This window comes from Lepidochelys olivacea (genome assembly GCF_965140295.1).
Source record: "Lepidochelys olivacea isolate rLepOli2 genome assembly, chromosome: 10".
Taxonomy (NCBI): Eukaryota; Metazoa; Chordata; order Testudines; family Cheloniidae; genus Lepidochelys; species Lepidochelys olivacea.
This window is the reverse complement of record NC_140420.1, coordinates 78,658,898-78,681,660: the sequence shown is the minus strand read 5'-3', so window position 1 is coordinate 78,681,660 and position 22,763 is coordinate 78,658,898. Positions and strand designations below refer to the sequence as shown.

General features: G+C 44.6%; 1 protein-coding gene across 1 annotated transcript in view; it reads left to right on the top strand.

The window, feature by feature from the left end:
- The window catches only part of IGDCC3 (immunoglobulin superfamily DCC subclass member 3), a 191,156-nt gene that overhangs the window by 156,354 nt on the left and 12,039 nt on the right, over positions 1–22,763 (top strand). Inside the window, exons 8-11 of the mRNA XM_084642518.1 lie at positions 3,804–4,051; positions 4,500–4,664; positions 18,992–19,180; positions 19,524–19,628. Coding sequence (XP_084498644.1) covers positions 3,804–4,051; positions 4,500–4,664; positions 18,992–19,180; positions 19,524–19,628 — 707 coding nt within the window. The remainder of the gene's footprint in view (positions 1–3,803; positions 4,052–4,499; positions 4,665–18,991; positions 19,181–19,523; positions 19,629–22,763) is intronic.

Here is a 22,763-nt window from a genome sequence, read left to right as displayed (position 1 = left end):
ACACTTTCTACTTACGGTTTTTCACTGACATAAACAATGTGCCTGATTCTGACCTTATACTTAAAGTCATGTAATTTCATTGACTTCAGCAGAGTTACTCCAGATTTTCGCCAGCGTAACTGAGACCAGACTCATCCACAATGTTTCTTTATCTCTAACGTTCACCCTCATGTAATAAAATGTTTTTTTTTAATGCCATGATCTGGTAGTAAATGTGGATTTGGTTAGATTGGGGGCATTTCTTACATACCAAAGGGTCTGTGTGTGTGTTTGTTTCTGCTTGAGGAATCATTTATTGCATGCTGACTTTGACATATACTGTACAAATGTCACTGAAACCCTGAGACATTATGATCCAATGAAAGTTTCTGCTAAGTTACAAGTGAGCCAACGCAAAACCATTCAAAACCTGTCAAATGTACTGAACAGAACTCAGGAAATCATCATGAGAACAACGAGGCAAATAAGCATAAATACAGTGCAACAGGTATGCGGCCACCACAATGTATAACTATATCATGTGATACATTGGTAAGCAGAGTTTACGTACAATAATGAATGAACAATGTCCTGTGTGAAAATATATACCCTGCAGGATTTTGTCAGGTGATGAGAAACATCCAATAGAACATGGTAAGTTAAAATGCCAGTTCAAAGGTTAGTAAAAATATTTCCAACATTGTCCAGTCCTGGCTGATGTAAATGTACAGGTAACTTCCCAACATCAGCTAGGGATGGGGCTCAGGCACTGGGTTTAGCACCATGTCTGAGCTTTCCCAGAGTCGGTGGCTGGATCTGTGCATTTGGTTAGGGCTCATCTTCATCAGAGACTTATGTAAGTTACATCAATGGTTTAGAATTTGCCCTTGATTGTGAGATAGAAATGGTGTGAAGATGCCATACACTCTACCTCTCCCACCATATTGAAATGATTTCATAAACATGTTCTTCTCCCTTTCATGCCTTCCCAGTCAAGGCCCCATGCTGTGGGAACCTTCCTCCCCCACAGAGAGGAGGCTGGGATGGGACACTCTTCCAGATCCCTTCTGTACTTTTTTAGCTGGCCAGAGGAGTTTGCTGGAGTCATTCACCCACCGGGGACCGAGCGCCTGACTCACTCCCCGGACCCCTAGTCAATTCCTTTTCCACTTGAACTCAGATCTTCATGTTAGTGCCTGACATCGGCCATGAAGATAACTTGTGGATGCTGTTCAGAGAGGTTTGGCTCTATTACGAGCCTCCGGTGGTCAGTATTTACAGTGGCTAGTGCGACCGATTGATAAAGTGGGGGCCAGTCAGTGAGATTTCTAAGTGGATGGATATTCCCTTTAACTCTACTTACATTCCTCCACACACACAGGGCTGTGTTCTCTCATTGATGAGTTCAAGTAAGTCCATTTAAGGCTAATGGAAGGTAACCTTATATATAAGTATTTTAGCATTCTAGCTGTGGTCCAAAACACTTCAATTTACAGCAGAAATTACAGTTCAACCACAATTTACAGCAGTGATTTGTACTAGTACCATCTCTTATTTTTTAAAATAACTGTTCCAGTATTTGCTCCCAGGCAACATATTCTCAAGCTGAGCGTAGCAGGAATTTACATCTTCAGAGCAGGCTGAAAAAAGCATCAACTTCCCTCTTTTTTACACAATAGTAACTGGGCTAATGCAGTTATAAATATATTTTGTTTGGCACCTTCTTGAGCTACTGCATCAAGGTTGTTAGAAGCAACTCCAGTTTATTTGAGCTTCAGAGGCTGCCTGCCAGTTTCTATTAGGTAGCAGAGAGAACATTGTAAGAGTACAGTGACCCTGGGTCTTTGAAGGCTGATGTATTGGATATTTACTTTTAATCTCTTTTTTTTGTTCCAAACTTGATTTTTGAGGAAATATGTAAGAGCTTAAAAGACCAGACCATGCATTGTCTGCCTCCCTTTGAGAGCTGAAAGTTACTAAAATGCTGTTTTGAACAGTAAATAGCAAAATAGGCAGGTTGCTAGTAACAAGTGTGTCCTCTTTTCTTTTCTTTTTTTCTTTCTGAAATTGATAGTTGCTGGCTCTGTTTGTCTGAATCTGGGCAGCTGTTCCACTCCATTGGATATGAAATTGTCTCAGTTATAAATGGCCCTTGTCATAAAACCGTGCAGTTCTTGAAGCAGCAATTCACTTCAACTACCTGAGGTGTAAATGGAATCTAATTCTTCGTATTACCACCTATCTAACGAACAACCATCCTCTCACGCTGGCAGGATTGGGGCACTAGCGTCAATGAACAGAGCCACCAGCATTTTAGAGATTTGGAGCATGACCGGGCTTTTTCCCCCTGCTGAAATGGTTGTGACTGAAAGCCCCTAAACCAAGAAGCAGCCCCCCCCCACCCCATCCCTGCAGTATGTTTGAAGAGCAGTTCCAATGATTGCAGTATGAAATCGGTGCTTTCAAACACCAGCATCAGAAATGCACACGGAGGTTTTGTGAAAACCAGAGAACAGGCTCGCAGGCTTTGGATTTCGGTTTGAAATGATCAGGCTTTTCAGTACACAAAGGCAAAGGATGAAGCTACAGCCCCGCAGGATAAGTGGGCTAATCCTAATGTTACCCTAAGACTGCTATAATGTGCTATAATACAATTACAACATCACCAGAGGGCTTTCTGACTGGGGTTGATTAGACTTGGCTTAAATTTCACGGGCTTTGCCTTTGTCAGCTCATTGTTGGTAGCTATTTCGATAATCCTTCCTAGCCAAGTTAATATCATGTGAATAGACACAGGGACCAAGCAGGTGTAGGGCCCAACTCTGCAAGGCACCAAGCACCTTTAACAGCTGAAGTTGGCACCAGCTGAGCTCAGCACCTGTCTCGAGGCTCTTACCTTCTTGAAGAATCAGGTTCTTCAGTGAGACTAAAATCTTACTGAAAGTAGGGCTCAGAATTCAAACTTTCCCTGTGCTGTCTTGCATACTCACTCTGCTGAACTCAGATTGCTTCCCTCCCTCATGATCATTTGTGATCATGAAGCACCATTCTCATCTCTAGGCTGAAATAGCAAATGACTGGCAAATATCTCAGGTATAAAGAATTGTGCTGAAAGCAACTCAGCTGAGCTTGGGGGGCCAGGGCAGATTAAGATTCCACTGAGAAAAGGCAGGTTCTAAGCAAGAAGATGAACATGAATCAGATTTGAGAATGCCACCTCCCTACCCTTCCTTGATACTTGCCTGTTTATACAGCCGAGGATTGCATTCTCCCGCTCTGCCCCACAGCATTGCACTGGGAACCCATGTTCCATGACCCCTAAGTCATTCTCACAGACACGGCTCAGTGTAGGACACAGTTGCCCATCCTATAACTGCGACCTATATTGTTAGTGTCTCATTCTTTCTCCACAGCCCAGGGGCAGCAGCCCCTCGGGGTGTGCCTCTTCCCTTCTAACTTTAATTAGAGGTGTCCACAATCTCTTTAATTCAAGACACAGATATGCCGCCTGGTTACAAAATCAGGATAATGTCTTCTCCTTTTTCTCTTCCTCCTCCCTGGGCTTTTTCTTTTCATGGAATCATCAACTTGCAGATGCAGCGTTGGGAGCCTATTTATAGCTCCTGTTTGGCTCAGCAAGCAATGCCAAATGGGATTTATTTCAACGGTCCCACAGTCAACCTCAGCTGTTTGTGACATCTTTTCAGACCCGGCCGGATGGACCTCGCTGTGGCGGGCAGGTGGGGTTTTGAAGGGGCCAGATATTTCTAGGAAAGCGCTCGGCTCAGAACAGCTTGTTTTGTTTTGTCGGCCTGTATTTTTAGCACACTCACAATCTACGGGATCAGTCAGGAGGATGAAGCTATCTACCAGTGCATCGCTGAGAACAGCGCCGGCTCCACCCAAGCCAGCGCGCGCCTGACGGTGCTGTGGGCAGATGGGTTGCCTGGTCCCCCGCAGAATGTGAAAGCTGAGACCGTCTCCGCAACCACCGTCCAGGTATCCTGGAGCGAACCTCTGCAGAACACCAAGGAGATCATCGGTTACGTGCTGCACATAAGGAAAGCTGCAGGTATGGGAAAAAACCTGATGCTCCTTCTCCTAGGTACTTGAATATTATGGTGATGAGGGGCATGTAAATGACTAGATAGAGAGATGATCAAGTTATCTCATCCCTGTCATCTGAATCTCCCTGAGGATTAGTCTTTGTATGCAGGTCAGAGAATAGGAGATAAGAGTAAGCAGAATATGAGAAAAGTTATACCAAACCTTCCATATAGCCTAATAGTTAAATATAAGGAACCGAGTGCTGGTATTTCCTCTGAGAGGGAAGGGAAAGTGAAGCTATATGGGCCCAGTCCAACTCCCATGGTGAGTAGAATCAGGCCAGGCAAATGCAGTTCCTTGTTTTGATGCAAAACTACGACTTAGTAAACTGTTGCTGCAGCATTTGTCTGTCCGATCATTCCCTCTTAGGCAAAGCTAATGCCTCTCTGCTTTCCCTTTCTTGTGCATTTCAGACCCCGTGGAGATGGAATACCAGGAGGCTGTTAGCAAAAGCACCTTCCAGCAGCTAGTGACGGATTTAGAGCCCTCGACCAGTTATAGCTTCTATATAAAGGCTTATACCTCCCGGGGTGCCAGCAAAGCCTCTGAAGTCATGGTGGTGAGCACGCTGGGAGAAGGTAAGGAGACCTAAAGCTTGAGAGATCTGATGCTGGGAAACCTGCGGATAGCAGCTCCATTTATCGGGCTGATAAATGTACTTGAATATTTTAGATCATGTCTTCTTATTGTTCCCCCTTTTCCCTGCTCTGTATTGTGCTGTAGGATGTTATATAGAATTCAGCTGTCGTCTTATGACAAGGAGCTAATGGAGTTCCTCATCCTGGCAGTATTGGACTGGCAAGTCAAAAGCAGCTCACGCTCTGTCTGATCTCCGACGCTACACAGCCTAACATTGTGTAATTGGAAGTTGTTGAGGGTTCTTTTTTTTTAAAATGTAGCCGTTTCTGTGTTGGTTGTGTGCCCGGTTGCAGGTGAAAGGCTCTTTATTGTTTATAATGTACCAAAGGAGAGTCTTTTGCAGCAAGTGGGGTATGTTTGTGGATTTTCTCTCCCCATCTAAACACACTACAGAGACCTCTGCAATGTTTTGTGCTGTGCAATGCCAGTGGCTTCCTCACACAACCCTTTTGTTCCCATTTCTCCTTCCCCGAGGTCCCTTCTCTGGAAAATGAGTGAGTTCTTTTGATCACCTCAGTGGGGCCTGACTTCATGCTGCCTCATGCCTAGATTTCCGCCCCACCCCCACCCCAAATTCTGTGTGCAGCTCTTGCAGGATCAGGCCCTAGCGATGAAGGAAGTAAAGGGCATTTGCCAGGTGGTGCTCTAGGTCTCAGTTTGGAGTCATTGGGCCAGATTTTCAGCTGGTGTGAGCTGGGGTAGCTGCTTTGAGGGGGAAGATGAGGTAGAATAAAACCAGCACACCTGCATAGAGGGGATCCACAGGTGATATAGAGCGATTGGAGCTGCTCCTGTGCCACTCACTTCCTGGTTACTGGCTCAGGGGGAGAGGCCGGGGAAAAGGTTGTGGCAAGGGTAGCCCTACGCTGGCAGCCAGCTACATGAGAGTAGCAATCTCGGGCTCTGGATGCCCCATTGAAGCCAATGGGAGTTGAATGCCAGCCTGTCTCAGGATCAGGCCAACGCTGCGTTGTAACCTTAAACCACTTGTTTTAAACAAAGACTAAAGTCCAGGTCCCCCAAGGTATTCAGGTGCTGAACTCCCATTGAGGCTCTGGGCCTAAACCCCTACGCATGAAACAAAGGTCTCCGTGTTCCCCAGGAGCCAAAATACTGTAGTAATGTGAGCACAAGGTCTGGTGTCTGAGCAGCCATTCCTAAAGAACCCGGCATGTGTACTTTCTTTGGATGACTGTGGTTCTCCTGAGGGCAGCTGATTAACAGCCCAGCAGAGCGAATCCTTGCTTTACCCACCGAACAAGAAGCTTCCCTCCCAGCCACAAAGCCCTGACCTGGAGCGACCTCATCTTTCAGTTCGACCTCTGGGGCTTATTCGTACCTTGGCCTCTCTGTGGAGGTTGCCAGTTAGTGTCCCCAGTGTGCAAGTGCTCTTTGTGATGGGAGACACTTGTCCACAGGAAACTGGACAGAAATCACCCAACCCTGTTTAATAGGCCACAGTCGTGAGATGTGATAACTTTCAGTCACTGGCCGTGTGCAGGAGGGTGTAGTGTTTTCTGAAGGGGCAGATCTCTGAGCATTTCAGGCGGCGGATGCCCATGGTTTATCTCAACGGCCTCTTCTTTTGCTGTGAGACAAATGCATAGGAGGGGTGTGTTTTCCCTCAAGAAAGCACTCTGATAATGAATTTGAAATTGAAATATCAGTGATATGAGGAGAAAGGGCCTATTTCAGATATAGTTGAAATAGGGCCATTGACTTCAAGTTGGTGAATCAGATCTCAACTCGGCTTTCAGTGGATGTGAACATTTGCTATAGTATTTAAGTAAAAGGGCTAATAAATCCTTGCAATGGAACGGGCTGCGTAGTTACCCTTCAAGGTTATTCACTCAGCATTCTGAAGGAAACCAGTCATCCTTTTAGCTTGGCTTTCCTTTCAACGTAGAGAGAGGGGGTGTAAACTTTAAAATCCTTGACCCAAAGCTCTGAGTTCAGTAGCAGTAGCCAGCAGCCACGCATGCCTCATAAAACTTGGTGTTTTTTGGATAAGGTTGGGGCAGGCTGGGTAGGGCTTTTTGACATTATTCCCTTAAATCAGCACGTGCACGTTTACGTATTTTGTATCAGGGTAATAAATTTCCAGGCTCTTTGAAGCTTGAAGGCATCCTTGTACAGCTCTAATGTCTTTAAAAACAACATCGCCCCATGTAACAAAGATTAACCACTAAGCTGCAATTTGTAATGGACAAATAAGCCTTGCTAAATACCCCATTCTCCCTCCACTGAGCTTAATTCACTTCTTTTTTTCCCTGATTGCTGCTGTTTGAAGGGGCTCTTATCATCTAGTTCATCTGTAAAATGTTGTTCTAAAAGACTCTCCTAAGACAGAAATGTTTTTGTGACTTATTTTAAGTTCAGTGACACCAGGTTTGGTTTGTGTTTTGGGAAGGCATGACGACCAGGAGAGACTTAGGGTATGTCTACACTGCGATAAAAAACGCGTGGCAACGAATCTCGGCGCCTGAGTCAGCTGACTCATGGCCATGCTGCAGTTTTTTTACTGAGGGTAGTGTAGACGTATCTTTCAAACGCCAGATTCTGAGTTGCTCTGTTCCTGTGCTTGGTGGAGAAACAGAGGGGTGGGGCAGAGGTGGCTTTAAGCCACCTTTGCAGTCTCCAAATTCTAGGACAGCTGAGGCCTGCTCTACTTTCCACTCTGCTTCCCATAGCCCTCTCAGGACAGCGAGTTACGTCTCCCTGACTGAGGATCGGACCTGGTTTTAACACCACCTAGAGCTGCTGCTGCTGCTTTAAGTTTCCGCACTGACATAGGGTCTTTACTGGACTTTACACCAGTGGAAAATTGGCATTGTGGAGCTCCCGTCTGCCACACCCAGCTGTTTTCTGTTCAAGGATAAAATATTCTATCTAGCAGGCTGAAAGGAGCTGCAAGAACAGAATCTGTGGCATCCCAGTTCCATAAAAACGTAGAGCACTAGACTTGGATGTTCACTGAAAATAAGACTGATGCCAAGTTTATGTACAGTGGAACATGTTCATATGAGTGCTTAGGTGGCTTTTTTGGTGAAATCTTATTGACGGGAAAGGACCTATGCTGTACAGGACTGTAAGTATCTGCAGAAGAAATTAGTGTGTTTGTCTATTAAAACTGACTAAAATTACTGTGACAGGAAAAATATGTTTTTTCCCCTCCATACAATATTCCATGTGCAATGTCTTATCTGATGCTGTCAAGTTTCCCCCAGGATGGCTCTGTCATCCTGACTCAGGGACAGAGGAACAGTGATACTTAGTGTCTCTGCCACTAGAAGACGTATTAGATGTGCTCAGAATCCTCTGTTGTGGCATGTCTGTTGCCTGTTCCTCACAAAGCCGCAGCTTGCCAAGCTTTATATCTTAAACAAAATAACAAGATGAATTTTGCCCTGGCTTACACTGCATACAACCCCATTGCAAACTGTAGGGTCCAGTGCATCAGGGCAAAACGTATCCCAATAACTTCTGTATAGATGTGGCCATTGCAGTTCCTAGCCACAAGGTGAATGTCAGCACAATACAGAATTATTATCTGGTAGAGATTTTTCCAGGGTGTAATATGGTGAAGAAATTCAGTTCCTTAAGAACAAGGCTACATAAGAGTATGGGGCTCTCTGCTTCTTGATGCAAAATGTGCTGAGACAATTTGCCTCAACACCAAACAGAGAGACACTACTTGCAGTGCAGAAGTGAGTTTTGCTTCACCGGTAGGTTATGGGTTAGGCCCCTGAAGAAGCCAGCCTGAGCTTTCTGGGAGTAAGATGAGTTGGATTTGGCCCTTAATTTGTAGACAAGAAAAGATCCCATAACAGGCGTTCTAGTGGCTGGCCCGAGACTGGGGATGTGGCTGCTGGGCACTGACTTGGACTTATTTCAGATTTCGATGCCCGTAAATGCACGTCTAACACACAAATGCTGGCAAATAGCAACAAGCCACATATAGTTGCCTCCTTCAAACCGTTCCTCCAAACTCCTCTCATATTTTCTATCACTACTCTCAACTCTGATGCTTTCCGCTTCTTTCTTTGCACCTGGTCATATTAAAAAATGAAAAAGAAGAAGAAGAAAATACCAAGGAGGGAAACCAAACAAATGATCTGCATCCTTGGTAAATATCTGGCATTAGAGAAATCTTCCTCTCTGTTTTCCATTGTTCATGCTTCCGCCCTGTCTACACCACACCTGGTTTTCATTTCTTGTCACGTCTCTCTTGTTTGAATTCTAAGCTCTTCAGGGCAGGGACCTGATGTAAAGCTCTTGGCATAGTAGTAACACCATATTCAATAATGTGTTGAGAAGTGGACAAACGATCATGCAATGGAGAGAGGGGTCTGATAACAAGACTCTTAGAGCTCTTCAGTCCAGTCCTGAGCTCCCATAAGCCAGTTTTACATCTGCATGACTCCACTTATTTTGGTGGAGTTACTCCAAATATGCACTAGCATAAGTGAGATGAGGATTGGTTGGGCCCATTGTCCCAGGCAGTCTACAGGCAGGTGCAGGAAGACAGCAATGCATTGGGCCATCTTCGGAAGGTTTTCTTCATAGTCTAGAATCCTGTTTTTTTTTTTAATGAAAATTTAAATTGCACCGGAACTGAAAGAGCCAGCACAGAAGCTGTTAGTTGTATTGTGAGGTACCATCTCAATCCAGTCACTGGAGGGAATGATTGACAGGCAGAGGGGGAAGAGATGGGTTAGATACTGTAGGTACTTCAGTATAATATGAATTGGAAAGATGACACAACACAAGCCTAGAAAGAGCAGAATACGCTAGGCCCTACTCGGAGACAAACTGTGTAAATTCAGAACAACTCCATTGATTTCAGTGTATTCACTCTGAATTTATGCAAGTGTAGATAAGATCAGAATCTGTTCCAATAGTTGGGATTGCTGCTCAGCCTTCCGGTAGTGAGATAAAGATGTGACATATTACAGATGGGGAGAAACAGGTGCACGCCATAGACGCAAACAATGTGACTTTTAAAATCTCAAACTATATGTGCATCATAACAGCGTGTAAGCAGCACACACTCCTATTCTTGTCTTTTAATGCTTTTTAGGGTTTTCTCCAGGACTTTTTGACATTTCTCTAGGATGAAGACTGTTCCTTTAGTCATCTTCGGCTAAAGAGGATGCCAAGAAGAAAGTTGAAATGACCTGGGGAAAACTCCAAACAGCACTGAAGAGGAAAACAAGTATTCCATCCCTTAGTAAATTTGGGAGACTCCTTACATATATTAGATATATTTTACCTGTTATATATACTTCTGTGAAACACATATAATTGTGTGTGTACACATGTGTATATATATACACATACCTCTATACTGCCATGCTGTATACACTTATTTGTGTAATGAAATTATAAAGAGCACATGCATTCTACAAGTGCATACATAAAATGAATACTATATATTCCAAGTTTAAATGAATACTATATATTCCAAGTTTAAATGAATACTATATATTTCAAGTTTTGAAGGAGAGAAGTTCTTGTGGTTTTTATTAAATGTAAGGCTCTTATACCGTAAAATAAAACAAACTCTTCACAAATTGGGGTGGCCAATGTTAATGTTTCTTTGTCCAATGGATAATAAAGGTATTTCTCCCCCCATTACCACATTTTCATTTATGATTCAGGTAATGAGGATCTAACAAAGTGCAGATTTTCAGCCAGCCTACCATTGAGCATATACCCACTTCTGCGTGCACAACCAATGCACACTCATTTTTGCACGGATCCTGCATGTTTGTGTGCAGATTGGATTGTTGGGCACCCACTAGAATCTAAACATGGCTGCTTGTATGCACAGATTTGGCAGATACCTACGTCTGTGGTGCAATCAGTTGCATGCTCAACGTTGGAGTCCAAAGGAGTAAATGTTGCCCCGAGTGTGCCCACTGCTCTTCTTTTGATACATGGCAGCTGATTTCATTGTGTCTCTGTCTCTTCAGCATACAGAGTCTCAGTAGAAAGACACATGCCTCAACGAACAGATCAGAAAAGGCAGTTTTTGTGCGCACCCCGGTGAGGCATGCACTGTAAATGCTGTGTAAGAACCTTGAGAGATGGCGAGAGAGAACCCGTGTACTGTAATATTACAATATTCAGAGGCTCACGGACTTTGCCCAGCTGAAGGCTGCTGTGGCAAAATTCCAGGAACTTGAGAATTACATCGAAATTGCATACACCTGAGCAAATGAAAAGACTCTGTGGATGCACCTCTGTGCACTTCGTGCCAGCGAAAATGATCAGGCCCTTTTTAGAAAAGGCGTGGGCAGCAGCATGACAAGCACTGTGGATAAAAACGTTTATCACGAAATGCCAAATCCTACATTCCCTAAACTTTAGAGAAATCGGGATCTAAATCCAGATCCAGACTTTGCAGCTGGCCCTTATGCCTATAATGGTCTAAATGACAGACCTCCCCGAACTTCCTCAGCTTTCAGAGTTCATATTCTCAGGCCAGATACCAGGCTGTGGCCGAGCTGAGCCTAACATAGCTTAGGGCTGTGCTATTTGTACACTTGTTGTCAGTGGTCCTCAGAGCCATTCCAGTAGCCAAGTATTTCCAGCGTGCAGGGTTGCACTGGACATGCCCCCTTGGTCCTGGGGGAGGGGAGAGACGTAGACGCAGCTGTGGCCACCCTGCATTACTAGTGGAGCCCTCTATGCAAGGTAGATCCTCCAGTGGCCAAACCACGGCTGAGTCCGTGCAAAGCAGCTGCAATAGGGTGACCAGACGTCCTGTTTTTAAAGGGACAGTCCCATTTTTGGGGATTTTTTCTTACATAGGTGCCTATTATCCCCCACCCCCTGTCCCGTTTTTTCATAGTTGCTATCTGGTAACCCTAAGCCGCAATGAGGCTGAAATTCTGTACCCTAGTGTCCTTAGCTGTTAAGCTCTTTCAATACATCCTGTGCCTGACCAAGGTTTCTTAGTCTCGAAGGTGATTTCTGCAACACATAGTCCTTGAGCGTTGTAGGGCAATTTAGAGACGTCCAGGCAGTTCCCCCCCTCTCCCCTCCCCGTCATTTCAGCTTTGTTCAGGTGGCACAAGGCTAAGCACCCTGTGCTGCCATGTGAGATCTGTTTATTTAAGGATATGCTCAAATTTTCAATTCCTGGGGCTACCAAATGCTGAGCTCATCACACAAAAGTGCTGCGTTCTTTCTCCCTAGCGGAGAGAACATTGCATGCGCCCATGTATAGCCCAGCCCTAGCTTAGGGATTGACTCCAGGACGGTTGCCTGAATGGAATAGTATTGTGCAGCACAGTCCTGGTGTAGCCGTAGATCCATTCACTGGATTTATGCTGTGCAAGCACCTCCTTCATGATTCTTAGGAAGGTCAGTTTTCATCTCCAGAATGATATTGTCATCTCATGGAATGGCACGTTTTATCCCCATTGTCACGTCAAATGGGTATGGGGAGAGAAGCATAACGTAGTACACCTTCTTACGTCCTCCTGTGAGCCGCACGGCTGCCTTCTGGGTCCTCCCCATGTTAGTTAAACCAGTGTAGACTCCTTTATGCGCCATTCAGTTCGGCGTTCCAAATTCAGAGGTGATGTGTAAGATACATTTTGGTAAGCGAGTGTGAGTCTAAATCTAACCAAGTAACCCCTGGTCTCTAACTCCTGGTCCCATATGTTATAACAGGGACAAAATACCATTGCTAGAATGTCAGATGGTGAAATGAACCTCTTTGAGATGTCACCATGGGCAGATGCTGGCCGTGTGAGGACATGAGACCAATAAATAAGGGCCACGCTTCAACGGGTGGGATCCATCACCTCCACCTCCTCTAGGGATTCCGTTTACAAGGCTATTTTCCATTTTAGGGTAGGGCCTGGAGTTCCACCCCCTAGGCTGAGTCAAATGGCCGGCCTCAAAGAGGGGACCCCCAGACCACCCCACAGTTTTGTCCTGGAGGGATCAGGAGGGAAGGAGTATTATAGGAAAAATTACATTATTGGATTTAAAAAAAAGATTTATATCTACATCTTGGATGAAATGGCATGTTCCAGAACAAGTTTAGTTCTGATCCATAAACAGACTCCATTGATGCGTGTACACAGATGAAGCCATGGTGTAAACAGATTTCCATTTCAATAACTTACACATCTGGGTACTATCCTGGTAAGAAGCAAACTTTGATATAATTGGTTGTTTTCCGATAACAGATGTTAAACCAGAATATGTTCATACAAATGAATGTGGAAGCCTGCTTTCTTCGTTTTCTACTGAGTGTACATGGGGATGTTCTCCTAATGTAGGTCAATGGGAAAACTCCAACTCATTGTTCCCTTCTTTTGACTTACATGTAAGTCATTAGGAAAATTCATTGACTTGCCCTGACATTGCATCCCAATGGGAATCAATGGAGATGGAATACCTTTTTGGAAGACGTATTACTGTGATTGCACAGAAGTGTCTCAAACAACAGATTAGTTTTTGTTTTTCCACAACAACTGTACTTCTTTGAGAAAAAAACGTTTAAAATGTCTGGGAAATTTCAGATCCTTCCCATATGCTGTTTTGACCACAATCTCATAAAATAGTAAAAAAACTGGGAAAGTAGCTTATTTGCTGTTGTCAAGCTTCAAACTGGCACAATTACATTTTATCAACATTTGGAAACAAACTTACCTTTTCTGTAATACCATGATAAGATACCACTCAGTACAATTAAAAACTGACACATTTAAAATCAATTATTATTATTATTATTATTTATTCAAGTATACAATTACTTTGTGGCACTCTGTGCCAAAAAATATTGTCAAGACAAATATCTCAGAAAGCGTCAATGAAAGGTAGGCTTAAGATAGCTGAGGTAATGTCTTTATTGGAGCAACTTCTATTGGTGGAAAGTACAAGCTTTCGAGCTACACCCACATCGTTGTTATTGGGGCATTTGATGCACTGGATGAGGTACGCCACATGTTGTGACAAGCATAGGGAGGACCCATGAACCTTGAAAGGTGTATGTTGTGAGGGGTATTGATCTTTGTGGTAGTGGAGATGCATCTGCACGTTTTGCACCTGTTGTTCTAGCAGGGTCTAGTGCTGCTTTGAGTTGGTGTGTTCTGATCTGTGGGAATTTCGCTTCTGATGATGAACTTGGCAAGTTTAGCAGGTTATCTGAAGGCCAGAAGTGGGGGTTCAGGAAAGATTTATTTCAGGATATGGTCTCCCTCACATATGTGTTGTAGCTGTTTGATGATACCTCATATGGGTTCCAGTGGCTGGTGGTAGGTAACAACCAGGAGTGTGCTGAAAGCGGGGTTTTTTTTTCTGTATTGAAGCAGGTTCTCATGGGATATTTGAGTGGCCCTTGCCATGATGTAATCTACTTCTCTGGTGGTGTAATCTACTTCTTCTTCTTTGTTTAGTGAAGGCAGGTTTACTTGTGTTTAGGTGTATAGTCCGGACTTTCTCTTTGGAGCAAGTTATGTGGTATCTGAGTGTCTGGCTATAGATAACAGATTTTTGTGGTGTGTCTGAGGTGGTTGCTGGCTCTGTGGAGGTAAGGTGGGTATATAGTCATTTGTGGGGTTCCATTGTTTAAGCTAATCGTGGAGTCCAGGAAGTTGATGCTGGTATGGAAGTGTTCTAGAGCAGTGGTTTTCAACCTGTAGTCCACAGACCCCTGGGGGTCTGCAGGCTATGTATTAAGATTTCCAAAGGGGTCCGACCTCCATTTGTAATTTTTTAGGGATCTGCAAATGAAAAAAGGTTGAAAACTACTGTTGTAGAGAAAGTTTGATGGATGGGTGATGGCTGTTGAAGTTGTGGTGGAAATCTATGAGGGAGTTTAGGTCTTCATAGATACTAAGGTTAGAAGGGACCATTATGATCATCTAGTCTGACCTCCTGCACAATGGAGGCCACAGAATTTCACCCACCCACTCCTGCGAAAAATCTCTCACCTATGTCTGAGCTATTGAAGTCCTCAAATCGTGGTTTAAAGACTTCAAGGAGCAGAGAATCCTCCAGCAAGTGACCCGTGCCCCATGCTACAGAGGAAGGCGAAAAACCTCCAGGGCCTCTTCCAATCTGCCCTGGAGGAAAATTCCTTCCCGACCCCAAATATGGCGATCAGCTAAACCCTGAGCATATGGGCAAGATTCACCAGCCAGATACTACAGAAAATTCTTTCCTGGGTAACTCAGATCCTCTTCTGTCCGAGGAGGAAAATATCATGGCTTATCTCAGGTATATCGTCGGCCTTGTGGTGCATTTTGCCAGAAATTCTTCCTCAAGGTGTCCCATGAAGAGGTTGGCGTATTGGGGAACAATCCAAGTATTCGTGGCTCTCCTCATGGTTTGGACAACGTGTTTGCTGTTAAAAGTGAAGTTGTTATGGGTGAAGATGAGTTTGGATTTCTGAGGGTTGTGCATTATCTTGTATGTGTTTGAGGCAGGCAGCCACGCCATTGCGGTGAAGGATGTTGGTGTATAGGGAGGTGACATCCGTGGTGGTAAGGATGGTGTTTGATGGAGGTTGTTAAAGTTTTAGAGTTTCTTGGGGAAGACTGTAGTGTCTTGGAGGGAGTTGCCCTTTTGTGTGGTGAGTGGTTTAAGGATGTTTTCTATGAGTCCTGATTAGGGATGTAAATATCATTTAAAAAGTTAATAGTTTAAACAATTAAAAATATTTAGTTTAAATGGTTAAATGATTAAAGGGCTGGGGCTGCTGGGGCCACTCCAGCCGGGGCTGCTCCGGCTGGGCAGCGCGGGATGGCTGGGGCCAGTGGGTGGCTTGGGGTGGCTGGAGCCAGTGGGCCAGCCGGTACAGGGTGCCTGGGGCCAGGTGGCCAGGCGGCCCAGGGGTTAACAGTTAAGGTGGGTTAACTGGTATGACTAATGCTTACCGGTTAACATTTTACATTTCTAGTCCTGATATTCCTTCAGTAAAAGTGCCCTGGCTATATATGATGGGCCTGCTTAGGTTCCCTTGTTCGTGTATCTTGGGAAGCATCTAGAAAGTCCCTTGAATGGGTTCATGGGGGATGAGGTCGTAAGGTTTTGCTTCAAGTTGCTTTGGGAAGGATTTGACAGTATCTTTAAATTCCTGGGTGAATTGTGTTAGGAGGTCTTCTATGAGTTCTTTACAGTAGGTGGTGTCAGAGAGTTGTCTGCTGTCCTTGTTGACATAGTCATCACGATAAATGGCTATGGTGGTGTCCCCTTTGTCTTCAGGTTTGATCACTATTTGGTCGATGGATTTCAGAGACTATCTGCTTTCCTCTTGGTGGTGGATGTAATGTTTGTTGAGGATTTCACAGTGAATTATTTTCCTGAAGTAATCAATGAAATGATCCAGTGTGTGGTTTTGTCCTCTGGCAGCATGTGCAGTCCAACGATTCTTTTTTCTTATGATTGTCATTGAGATTGTGGTGCTTGTGGGTGGTGTCATCTTTGTTGTGAAAGATGACACCACATCGTGATTGAGGTGGAATAGGTGGAAGAAACCACCTCCAACATACCTTACCCTTCTGTTTTACAGTCTATCCCAACTTGTATTTAGCTCAGACACTCTACTTCCTTCCCCAAGTCTGTGTAGCTCAAAAGCCTGTACCTTCCACCAACAGAAATTGGTCCAATAAAAGATAGTACCTCCCCTGTCCTGTCTCTCTATATTCTGGGACCAACATGGCTACACCAGCACTGCAATAAATGGTTAGACATTTCTGAGAAAAAGAATAGTGACTGTAATTACAGCAGCGAGGATACAACCACAGGACCCCCAATCCTTCTTCTTTTGAGTGCAGACTGCTAACCAAGTGGACTCAGGTACTAATTTCACCCCTGTTCGGTACTTTATGGAAGATTAACTCCTTTTTCAGAGGTATCTGATATTGGCTACTATTGGACACAAGATACTGCTAGAGATGGACTATTGTCCTGTTGCAGTTTGGCAATTCCAGTGTTCCTGTTGACCAGGGTTAACTGAGATCAGATTTATTCCCAAATTGTTATAGGGCTAGATTCTCTCCTGCACCAAGGGCAGGGGCAATAAGGAGCTAGATCCAGCTCTTTGATTCTTGGAGCAAGCCCCGGCCAAGTGACTTCAAGCTACACAACTGGTTTAGAGTCCTTAAGGGACCCTAAAACCATCCAGGATTGCCATGGTGTGGCAGATCTCTGTCACTCCTCCTGCCTGACCTCAAAACACCTCCTCCGTCCCCTGCCATGCCCTCTACACCAGGTGTTAGGGGCCCAGAGCTGGCACATTGGTACCAGCAGGGATACACCTCTTTGACAAGGAAATTCTCTGTGGGACAGTTGTGGTCAGTTTGCACTTAGTGAATGGTGCAAAAGGGCCAGACACTGATTAGAGCATTTGCTCTATAGAGTTTTGTGGTAGTCAGCAAATGTGTTAATGACTGAACAACACCTGGGACGCCTAAAGAATGTTGTACACGAGGTGTGGGAAGAAAAGGAGCACAGAGAGGAAGGGGAAAAAATTCTGCCAAAAACCTCAGTCCAAACTGTCTCTCGTATTATGTGTTGGGCAGGCACCCATGTGAGCCTACGTTTTCTATCCCTAAAACGCAGCCTGAGGTTTCCATCGCCACCTTGTTTTTTTAACTGAATCAGCTGTGAAAAAACCCCATGTTTAAATTACAGGGCAACTTGAACTGGGTTTGCAGACCCACAAATCACTGGGGAGCTTCTCAGGCCGTCCAGCTAGGTGTGGTTGGCTCACTCTTGGTACATGGTTTCGCTCTGGTTATCTTTGTGTTAAAACACTACCTTGGATATGTGCAAGGAAGAAGCAAATATGGGAAAACTCTCTGTGCAATTCACCACTCCAGACGCCGGGAAGAACTTTGAGAATGGGACCTGGGGGGGCATATAGCTAGCACTAAGCCTGCTCAGTGTTCGGACTTTAAATCTTTCTTTACCTCTGTGACATAAATCTACACGTGGCCTGTGTAAAACAGGAAGAGATGCAATACCCCCAGGGGCGCTGGATGGACCATGCTCATCAGCAGCCCTTGCTACACCCTGTCAGGGCCAGCCATGCAGTGGTGCCCAGTGCATACATTGGAGGACAGCCCCACTCCAGCTAGCTACATCCCCATGTCTCCTGACACTAGCAGCTCCTCCCCTTATCTCAAGGGGTCTGAGCCCAAAATCTGTTGATGTCAATGGAAAGACTCCTATTGACTTCATTGGGCTTTGGATCAGGCCGTGGGGGGGGGGGGCGTAGGCATCAGCATTATGGGTAAGTGGGGATAACAAAGTAAGAAAGGGGAGTACTGCATCTCCCCCGCCCCCAACCTTACGCATCCTTGAGATCTGGTAAGTACATCCCTTTACAAAAAGATTATGATGAAACTGGTTGCAAGGTAGCAGCAACATAGAGAAACTTACTGCCTTGATTGAAACTGCTTTGTTTTCACTCTGATCCCTGATTCTTTCCCTTCTTTATTAACCTCTCTGTGTAATGGCCCCTGAAACACACTGCAGAGCCGAGCCCAGACTAGCAATCGCTGCTGGAACAGCAACTGCAAGTCAGTGCAGGAAGCCTGAGAGCTCAGCCGGTTGCAGCATATTTCACGTATTGCTTTAAGACTAAAAAGGAAAGGAGTACTTGTGGCACCTTGGAGACTAACAAATTTATTAGAGCATAAGCTTTCGTGAGCTACAGCTCACTTCATCGGATGCTTATGCTCTAATAAATTTGTTTGTCTCTAAGGTGCCACAAGTACTTCTTTTCTTTTTACGGATACAGACTAACACGGCTACTTCTCTGAAACCTGCTTTAAGACTGATGTCTCTAACTCCATCCTTCTGGTTTCTCCCTCCCTCAGGGATTAATCACTCTAAAAAGCTACCATTGCCCTCGGGGAAGGAGAAGGGAATCTGGAAATGCACTTCCGATGCTCCTGCATTCCTGACCTGACCCGATGGGGCCGAGAATCAAATTGCAGACAGACTCTACAAAGTAGCCTCCTAGCTTGTTGAACTGCCATGCTGAGAACAGGAAACGGTTTGAAACTCGCACAACTTCTTGAAGGAATTCAGGACTATAAAAGCAGGATCTAACCTAAGCTAATCTTCTCCATCAAATGAATCTTTCTATCACATCCCCTGACTCAACAGCTAACATGAAATACTAGCAGGGATTTCATTATTTTTCTGTGCACAGCCGATTATGTTTAGGCTACGACAGGCACAAGCATGACCCAAGTCATTAAAAACCTCTCTCCCTCTCTCTCTGTTTCAGTCCCAGCAATGCCGTCCCTCTTTATTAAAGTTCTTAACAGCACCACCATCCAAGCGGTGTGGGAACCCTCCGTCAAACTGGGCCAGCAGGAAGGGTTCAAACTGTACTACCGTAAAGTTCACCTAGCCCACTTTACTGGCCCTATGCTCCTGCCCAGCAACGTTACATCTTATAACATTACTCACTTGGGTAAGTACTGAGGAGGGCTTTATCCGCATTACGTGCCTTTGCTGAGCAAGAAAATTCCCCTTTATGTTGTTGTCATTATAGCGGAATGTCTAGAGTAATATACGACAGCTAGGGAACATGTATCATGAGTGCCTAGCAAGGTTTGTTTTCCACTCCTCCCTTAGGCCCTCAGCCTGCCCCACTGATTTAAATGAGAGCAGGTTCGGGTCCCTATACTTACAGTGACTGGCTTTTGCAATGCATGTAAAATGTCTCTGTTTTATTGACAAGTGCAGGCTCAGCAAGATTAGTGTACTGAAGCTCTTTAACCTGAAATGCCCTCCTCGTGTCTTTTCTAAAATAGACCCATCAGTGGTATATGAAGTAAAACTCCTGGCATATAACCAGCACGGGGATGGAAATTCTACTGTCCGCTTTGTATCCCTTCGAGAAACAGTTGAAAAAACAGGTAAGAGGCCAAAGCAGGCCAACTTGTGTACGTGATGTGAACTGTCACAGGATAGGAGTGATCTAGCCAGAGACAGGGAAGGTCTTACTAACACGCAGGTAATTTAATAGTGCATCCAACACTGTGTGTTGCTACTTCTGAACCGTCACCTTTAAGAAGAACTTTATTTTCTGCCCAGCAAATAAATTTGAAGCTAGGTTGCATGGAGAAGCAGTGCCTTCTGGTGGCTAATATGATTAATTCCAGTTGCTTAATCTTCATACATATTCATCACCCCTTCTTTCTCTCTAAAGGAAGCAACTGGAAATAATATGGGCATGAACTGCCAACTCTGTAGCACACTCCAAACCACCAATTACCGATCATTGGTGTTGCTAGGAAGGAAAACGTTCTGGATCTGGCGGCTCAATTCCGTCTAATCTCTAGTTACAGAAAACAAAGCAAAATGTGCACACTTTCCGGTACTCCTGTAACTAAATAGCACTGTTTGTCTTCTAAATTCAGGTTGTACGGGCCCCAAATGGAGAATGTGGAATGCTGTTTGGTGGACAGGCTAGAGAGTACACACAGCTAGCTCTCTCTCTTTCACAAGCAACAGCTGTGCATGGACAGCATGTTGTTGTTTATTTAAGTGAGGGGAGGGATAGCTCGGTGGTTTGAGCATTGGCCTGCTAAACCCAGTGTTGTGAGTTCAATCCTTGAGAAGGCCTTTTAAGGATCTGGGGCAAAAATTGGGGATTGGTCCTGTTTTGAGCAGGGGGTTGGACTTGATGACCTCCTGAGGCCCCTTCCAACCCTGATATTCTATTATTTGTATTATTGCAACACCTAAGAGCCCCTCTTATGGACCAGGATCCCGTTGTGATAGGTGCTGTACAAACACAGAATCAAAAGATGGTCCCTTCCCCAAAGGCCATATGTTTTTATCACCAATATTGCATTAGAAGTCTTAGGGTTAAATCCTGGGAGTTCATTCTGTATATTTGCAGTTTCAGCTGACTTCAGTGGGAACCCAGAACATATATCCGAGGTCAGAATCTGGCTCTTAATAGACTCAGAGCCAAATTCTATCCTTAGTTACATTTAGGTAAGTTTGCAGTCTCTTCACTGTACTCAGGGGAGCAAGTCAGGTTTTAGTGCTCGGACTGAACCAGAACTGGGTGTAGTCACCAGTGTGTTGGGCTATTAGACAGATTAGATGAGATTGTGTTGATTATAGTAGTTTAAGGAGTCCATTGTTGTCCTGCTTTTCTACATCTCCACAAACTTATTGCAGAGTGGGTGATAATAGCAGATAAAGAATCATTGTTTCTGGAGTGGTTGGTTAGTTGTTAACAATCTGGGACACTTTTGTCTGTGACAGTCTCTCTCTGTTAACAAACCAAACAAACAAACAAGGAAATTCCTGTAAACAAGAAAATGAAGAAGAGCCTGTCTGAAACTGACAGAAGAATGGAGGCTCCAATTTGTAAAGGTATTTAGACATTGTTCTACTTAGCGCTGCAAGACCTGAGTGACTTAGATGCTAAGTCCCATTTTCAAAAGTGATTTAGGAGCCTACGTCTCATCGGAAGTCAAAATCACTGTCTAAATTGCCTAGTCCTTCCAGTGCTGAGTGAAGAAATGCCTAAATCCCTTTACAAATCTGGTCCTGAACTGAAGTCCAGATTTGACCCGTCCTTTGCTCCTCTTGCTGGTGCACAGGAATGGACGTGAATAGAGTTTTGGTTATGCTCAGCTGTATTATCATTTTCACATTGGAGGCTGTCTTGGCTTTGGAAGCAGATTCCTCCCTGGTCTAACATGGTTTTGCCATCTCTCACTACTTACTAGGATTCTGTTCCCACTGCAGGGAATTGGTCTCAGAACAGCTGGTGGGTTTGCCTTTGCTTTGTGAGCTGCAGTGATGAGTTAAGGATGCGTTTGCTGCCATGATTCTAGTCTCCTGGCTCTTCCGCACCTAGACTAGACTCCTCTCTGGGCCCAGTGTCCAGAGGCGCTATTTGCAGCTTCCATTGATTTCAGCTGGAGTGGTGGGCAAGAGCACCTCTGAAAATCAGGCTTCAAATAATTTTAACCTAGTTCTTTGGAGGGCATCCGTGTTAGGTAGGAAGAGAGAAAGAGACTGAGTGTATCAGTGCTGTAGTTACCTGGAGGCAAGAGGATTCACCTCTCAGGGGAATCTTTAATTGTTCACACCTTTTGTGTTCTTGTATGTGTTGAAAAATACCCTGGTGCTTTGGGAGTCATTTTAACCAGACTTCCAATGGGAATATCTTCAAAACAGAGATTGTTATTCATACTGTACCATTAACGTAGTAAACATGAATCTCTGCTGGAAGTACAGATAAGTCCATCAGCTCCATTCTAATACTTAGCCTTTGTTTTGAGGGATACCACTGAATAAGATATTATAAACTGCTCTGGCTGTATGCATCCGATGAAGTGAGCTGTAGCTCATGAAAGCTTATGCTCAAATAAATTGGTTAGTCTCTAAGGTGCCACAAGTCCTCCTTTTCTTTTTCCTCCAGTGTAATTCACATCATACCTCTGACACAGAGAAAATGCAAAGTTTACAGATCCCCAGGCAGGAAGGCAAAATAATTGTATGTTATCCTTTCGCTTTTCATCTGAACACAGCATTAGAGATCAGAGATGCAGGCTCGACTTTTAAAGGAAATTGCTTGTCTCAGGAGACTAGGCTGAAAGCTTTTGTTCCCGTGTAGCAGAACTGCCGGATTGCAGCAAAATCTTAGGAATTAGTTCAGTTGAAAGTCCCTGCTAGCCCCTCCAGCACAAAGGGAAAGGGGGAGACACGGGCCTGTAAATAGCTAGCTGCAATACAGCGGGTGTATTTGGGGAGAGCGCTTCGCTGTCATGGAAAGCTGTTGCAGAGCTGTTGTGTTTTCCTCAGCTAGCTTTAGCCTGTAGTTACATCAGCTCAGACAGTACCCTCAGATGTTATTCCAATGGCAGTTCTAGGTACAGATCACAGAGAGGGGATAACGTCCGTCTGTAAGAGTGTTCAGCTGGCAGCCTGCTGCAGCCATCGACCTGCAGTCTGAATAAAACAAATGTTACGCTTGGCATCCCATTTCGTTCATTAAATAACAGTGTCCAAAGTTTTGGCCAGTG